The 6,853-nt window shown below is 42.1% G+C and overlaps 1 protein-coding gene across 1 annotated transcript in view; it reads right to left on the reverse strand.

The window, feature by feature from the left end:
• LOC103072561 (transmembrane 9 superfamily member 2-like) overlaps positions 1 to 6,853 on the reverse strand; it is an 86,382-nt gene that overhangs the window by 47,119 nt on the left and 32,410 nt on the right. Inside the window, 1 exon segment of the mRNA XM_082930935.1 lies at positions 1,035 to 1,162. Within this exon segment, the coding sequence (XP_082787061.1) occupies positions 1,035 to 1,162 (128 nt within the window).

The raw sequence follows: 6,853 nt of genomic DNA on the forward strand, positions 1-6,853 counted from the left end.
TTCAAATGTTAGAGAGCTCTAATTGCTATAGCAGATTCTTCCTTATACCCAGCTGATACCTGCCTAATAGACTCCACTGGTACTAGAATTGTCCTCTGAAGAAACACAAATCTTAATCTAATCTCTTTGTCATATGGCAGCAACTAAAGAAGAGAGTTAGGATACCCTCAATAAGTCAATTCTCTTCCAGATCTGTCAGTTCTTCCTCACATTACATGTTATTCAGATGCTTACTATAGGTTAAATGGAATAAAATTGCCTATTTGATTTTTTTTTCTTTTCTTTTTTTTTTTCTTTTTTGGCAGTACGCGGGCCTCTCACTGCTGTGGCCTCTCCCATTGCGGAGCACAGGCTCCGGACGCGCAGGCTCAGCAGCCATGGCTCACGGGCCCAGCCGCTCCGCGGCATGTGGGATCTTCCCGGACCGGGGCACAAACCCGTGTCCCCTGCATCGGGAGGCGGACTCTCAACCACTGCGCCACCAGGGAAGCCCTTTTCTTTTTTTAATTTTTGGCTGCGTTGGGTCTCCATTGCTGCGTGCAGGCTTTCTTTAGCTGTGGCGAGCGGGGACTACTCTTGTTGCAGAGCATGGGCTTCTCACTGCAGTGGTTTTTCTCATTGTGGAGCACAGGCTCTAGGTGCACGGGCTTCAGTAGTTGCAGCATGTGGGCTCAGTAGTTGTGGCACGCGGGCCCTAGAGCGCACAGGCTTCAGTAGTTGTGGCACGTGGGCTCAGTAGTTGTGGCTCGTGGGCTCTAGAGCACAGGCTCAGTAGTTGTGGCGCACAGGCTTAACTGCTCCGCAGCGTGTGGGATCTTCCTGGACCAGGAATGGAACCCGTGTCCCCTGCATTGGTAGGTGGATTCTTAACCACTGCACCACTAGGGAAGTCCCTGCCTATTTGATTTTTTAAACTTTATGTCTAAGGTTATATCACACATGTATCCTAAAAATAAAAATTCTGGTGAGATCTTCTGCATTTTGAATTAATTTTTAAATTAATGGAACTAATTAGAAAGAGATTCTATAATTACCTTTTGGGATCAAGTCTAGCAATAACCAATCTTACAATACCCCAATTTGTTTCACTTTCCTCGTGATATGTAATGGTAATATTGACATGGCTGAAGAGGTAGAAAGTATTACTTTTGTTGAATTCAGACTGAAGAAAGATAAAGAAATTTGAAAGAAGTCTGAACTTTTCCTACAAACTAAAAAATATAAAATGAAATGAATGAAATGGAATGAAATGGGATATGTTACTTCTAAAAAATCAAGCTATAAATTAAGCATACTGAAGTGTAAATGTGTTTTTATAAGATAAAAACTGCAGCCCTGAGCATCTGGCCTAAAATTAAGATGTTAGTTAATTCTACAGTTTTAAATAGTTGTTACAAAGGAATAATATTGCAAATGTAAAATTCACAAATGCATGCATCGCTGGATTTTTAACCACACAAAACTATGAAGTAATACAAATAAACTAATAAAGTGTTATCAGTACTTAAAGTTTAAGCCTATCAAGAGTTTGGGCTTGGGCTTCCCTGGTGGTGCGGTGGTTGAGGGTCCGCCTGCCCATGCAGGGGACACGGGTTCGTGCCCCTGTCCGGGAGGATCCCACATGCCGCGGTGCGGCTGGGCCCATGAGCCGTGGCTGCTGGGCCTGCACGTCCGGAGCCTGTGCTCCGCAACAGGAGAGGCCACAACAGTGAGAGGCCCACGTACCGCAAAATGAGTTTGGGCTTTATTTATGGTAAAAGTAATGAAGCAAGAAAAAAAGAGAAGGAAGATGTGTTTCAGAATGTTAACTGTGGAGCCTCTGGGTAGTGAGATTATAGGCAATAATTTTTCCTCTACTTCTTTAGATTTTTCTGTACTTAAGAAATTTTGTATAATGAGGATATATCTACATTTATAATCAGAAGCATCAAACAGATAAAAACAGAGTGAAACTCTCTCTACCAGCCAAGTATTCATTAGTTCACTCCCTAGTAGCCACAACTATATCTGAAGATAATTATCTTAGTCAATTCTTCTTAAACTTGAAAGTTTATACAAATTGCCCAGGGATCTTGTTGAAATGCAGATTCTGACTTGCTGGGCCTAGGGTGAAGCCTGAGATTCTGTATGTCTAACAAGCTGATGCTCCTGGTCCTGGAACACACTTTGAGGACCAGTGGTTAAGGGAGAGTGAGGGACTATTTTTCCATAAGGATTTGGGGGGCAGTTTTTGTATAAGAGTTGTGATGGGTTGGACTGTGCCCCCCCCTCAAAAGACAGGCTTAAGTCCTAACCCACTGTACCTGTGAATGTGACCTTATTTGGAAATAGGGTCTCTGTAAGACAAAAATCAATTTAAGATGAATGAGGCCATTCGGGTGGGCTCTAATCCAATATAACCAGAGTCTTCATAAAAAGAGGAAAAGGCCATGTAGAGAGAAAAACACACAGGCAGAAGGCCATGTAAAGGCAGAGGAGGAGAATGGAGGGATGCAGCCACAAGCCAAGGACTGCTGGCCATCACTAGAATCTAGGAGAGAGGCATGGAACAGATTCTCCCTCAGAGCCCTCAGAAGGAACAAGCACTGCTGCTGACAACTTCATCTCAGACTTCTAGTCTCCAAAACTCTGAGACAATAAATTTTTGTTGTTTTAAGACACCCATTTTGTGGTACTTTGTTACAGCAGCCCTAGCAAACTAAGATAAGGGTTAACAATATGAACTTTGCAATCAGACAGCCATTTACTAGCTATATGATCACAGACAAGTCATTTAACCTCTTTGAGTCTCAGTTTCCCCTTTTTAAAATTGGGGACAATAATAGGATTGTCCATAAGATTGTTGAGAGGATTAAACAGAATAATGTATGTAAAGTACTTAGTGCAGTGCTTGGCATAGAAAGCCTAAATATTAGCTATTATGTCACCCAGGCCTTCAATCTTCAGAGAATGAGTACAAATGAGCCTTGTCAATTACCATGTTGAGTAATCTACAACATGCAGGACTCCTAGATTACCACGAATCTCAGAATTGAGAGTGATAGCCCTGAAGGAAATTTAGAGATCATTTACTACAGTGATGATAAAGAAGACAGCACGAGTGATCCTGAGGTGATGTACCAGAATCAGCTTGGGATGGAAAGTAAGTACTGCTCACCACAATACTGTCCATAATTGCAAAAACCTAGAAACAACCAAAAATGTCTATCAGTACAGTTAAATGAAAGATGGTATAAACATACAGAGAAATAAAATGCAGCTAGTAGAGCATGTACTGGTACAGAGGTATGTGCGTGATACATACTAATAGAAGCAGCACAGCATAGGGGTTAAAGACTCCACAGTCAAACTGGCTAGGTTGAAAGCTCAGGAATGGCATGTGCTAGCCTGTGTGACCTTGGCCGAGCTGCTTAACCTCTCAGTGTCTTGGTTTCCGAACCTATACTGTAGAAATCATAATAGAGTGCTGTGAGGGTTAAATCTGCCCATGGAAAGCATTTCAACCACCATCACGCATACTCAATCTGAGAGATAAAGTGGTAACAAGGCCCTTCAGGATCTGAATCCCGCTTGTCTCTCCAGAATCATCTGCTGCCATAGCCTCTACTTATAATCTGAAAAGTTACTAAAGAGAATTCTTTATTCTGTGCTCTCATAGCACTCAGCTCATATCTCTGCCACTTACCACATCAAATTGTACTCAGTGTATTTACATGTTTACATCCCCTAGTAAATTGTGTTCCCCAGTAGATCACAAGCCTATGAACTTTGTCTGGATCATTCATTCATTCAACAAATATTTTTGAACATCCACTATGTGTCAGGAACTTCTCAAATATATCCTCAGAGCTAATATCCAGTAGATGCTCAAAAAATATGAGGCAGTTTGGTATGGTACAAAGAGATCAAAATTTGGATCAAGAAACATTGGGATAGAATTCAGATTTTGCCACATACCATCTTTTGTACGTGAGTCTTTCTGGACCTTAGTTTTCTTAGCTGTAAAATGGGGCTATCATCACTTAATTCATAAAATTGTTGAGGATTAAGTGAGAAATTATACAGAAAGACCTAGCACAGCACCTGGCACAGAGTAAGGAAGTTATTAAATGTTAGTTTCCTTCCTACTAGATATTAAAATTATGCTTTAAAACTTTAACTAGATTTCCAATTCCAATCTTATTTGGGCCAAATCTCCTGCTAAAAACTACAAATGATAAATATAACAAATATCTCCTTAAAAGAAACATGAGCGTGGAATGTACAACACCGAGAATTAACCCTAATGTAAAGTATTGACTTTGGATGATTATGATGTGATGGACCAATGTAGGTTCATCAGTTTTAACAAATGTCCAATTTTGGTGGAGGATGCTGAGAATGGGGGAGACTATGCATGGGTGGGGCAGGGGGTAGATGGGAAATCTCTGTACCTTCCTCTCAATTTTGCTGTGAACCTAAACCTGCTCTAAAAAGGTAAAGTCTTTAAAATTTAAAAAAGAAAAAAAGCAACATGAGGTGACAAGAAAGTAAGGAACTACCATGCCAAATTCTAAGGGAAAGTAGGAAGCCAGAGAGGTCAGCTGGGTAAGGGAGCACTGATGCTACTATTGCCCTGAGGTCACCTGCTGAGCTGGGCAAACTTGAACTTGGGTTTGGGTAGCTTCATGGGATGAGTAGGCGGGAACTCAGGGAAGGCCCTCCCAGGTGAAAAGGCTAATATGAGACCCTCTGCACATTAAGCTGAGACCACCCACCCCCTCCAAAAGTAACATCCTCAGGGTAAAGGTGAGCCAGAAGTGAACCTGCTCCTATAGTCCCAATGGACTATTGGGAAGATGGCCTTGAAGCTAAACAGAACAAGGCAGAGGTGGGGGGAGAGAAATAAGACTGTCCTTAAAAAGTTGTGGCCACAGACCAGCCCTGATATAGATTTGCAGGCTGGATTCACATCATCATGGTGGCCCCAGAAAGTTCAAGTTATGAATTTGCCTTAAGGTGGTCCCAGACTGGTATTTCCCAAAGACTCCTTGTGGAAGTAAAGGAAAATCCTCTCTGGAGGAAAGTACTTCGACCCTAGGACTCAAAGAAACTCCACAAACAATCTTCGAGAACAATAAGTATGTAGCCCAAAACATGGAGCATACAAGGAAAAAAGGAATTATGAGCAAGAATCAGCAGAAACAAACTTGTAAAGAGTTCAGTTCCAGAAATGATCACAAGCAGATTTAAAATTAACCAAATTTAATATATTTTAAAGACATCAAATACAAGTGTGAAAGCATGTGCATGAAACAGTAAAGTACAAAATAATGACCTAGCAGATCTGAAGAACAAAACTTGTAGAAATGAGAAGATGATTACTGAAATTCTCTTCTCTTAAGAAAAGGAACAAGTGAAAAGAGAATTTATAGACTAGAAGATAGACCAGAAGAACACAGCACAGGAAAAAAGTGGAAAATACAGAAGGGAAGTTAACAGACATGGAGGAGGGGCTTTCCTGGTGGCACAGTGGTTAGGAATCTGCCTGCCAATGCAGGGGACATGAGTTCGAGCCTCGGTCCAGGAAGACCCCACATGCCACGTAGCAACTAAGCCCGTGTGCCACAATTACTGAGGCTGCGCTCTAGAGCCCACAAGCCACAACTACTGAAGCCTGCGGGCCTAGAGCCTGTGCTCTGCAACAAGAGAAGCCACTGCAGTGAGAAGACCACACACTGCAAGGAAGAGCAGCCCCTGCTCAACACAACTAGAGAAAGCCCACACACAGCAACGAAGACCCAACACAGCCAAAAATAATAAATAAAATAAATTTATTTTTAAAAAAAGCAAAAGAGAGACATGGAGGAGAAAATAACATTTAACATAGCTTTAATTGGAGTCTGAAAAGGAAAGAAAATATCTCACCATGGCTGAGAATTACAGAACTGATAAAAGGCATCAAACCAGGAAACTTAAGGAATTACAAACAGTATTAAAAACAAAGCAAAACAGGGACTGCCCTGGTGGTGCAGTGGTTCAGAATCCACCTGCCAATGCAGGGGATGCAGGTTTGAGCCCTGGTCCAGGAAGATCCCACATGCCACGGAGCAACTAATCCCATGTGCCACAACTACTGAGACTGCGCTCTAGAGCCCACAAGCCACAACTACTGAGCACATGTGCCACAACTACTGAAGCCCACGCACCTAGAGTCCATGCTCCACAACAAGAGAAGCCACTACAATGAGAAGCCCGTGCACCGCAACGAAAAGTAGCCCCCGCTCATCACAACTAGAGAAAAGCCCGCACGCAGCAATGAAGACCCAATGCAGCCAAAAATTAATTAAATAATTAATTTTTTTTAAAAAAAAAGCAAAACAAAAATCCATGACCAGACACAGAATCATGAAACTGCATAACACCCTCTAAAGAAAGAAGTGACTGGGAGTTCCCTGGTGGCCTATTGGTTAGGAATCTGGGCTTTCACTGCCTCAGCCAGAGTTCAACCCCTGGTTGGGGAACTGAGATCCCACAAGCTGTGTGGCACAGCCAGAACAAAAAACAAAAAACTGTGACTAATAAGTAGGTATAAATGAAAGGACTATACAGAAATACAAACCTTAAATATTAGAAGAATTACAACAATAAAAATGTAGACCACATAAAGACTTTTCAAATAAATATTATATTTCATGGAATCCAAAATGCCATCACTTATAAAACATCGTTACGGACTTCCCTGGTGGCACAGTGGTTAGGAATCTGCCTGCCAGTGCAGGGGACACGGGTTCCAGCCCTGGTCCGGGAAAATCCCACATGCCGCGGAGCAACTAAGCCCGTGTGCCACAACTACTGAGCCTGCGCTCTAGAG

This window comes from Lipotes vexillifer, unplaced genomic scaffold (genome assembly GCF_000442215.2).
Source record: "Lipotes vexillifer unplaced genomic scaffold, Lipotes_vexillifer_v1.1 scaffold1114, whole genome shotgun sequence".
NCBI lineage: Eukaryota > Metazoa > Chordata > Mammalia > Artiodactyla > Lipotidae > Lipotes > Lipotes vexillifer.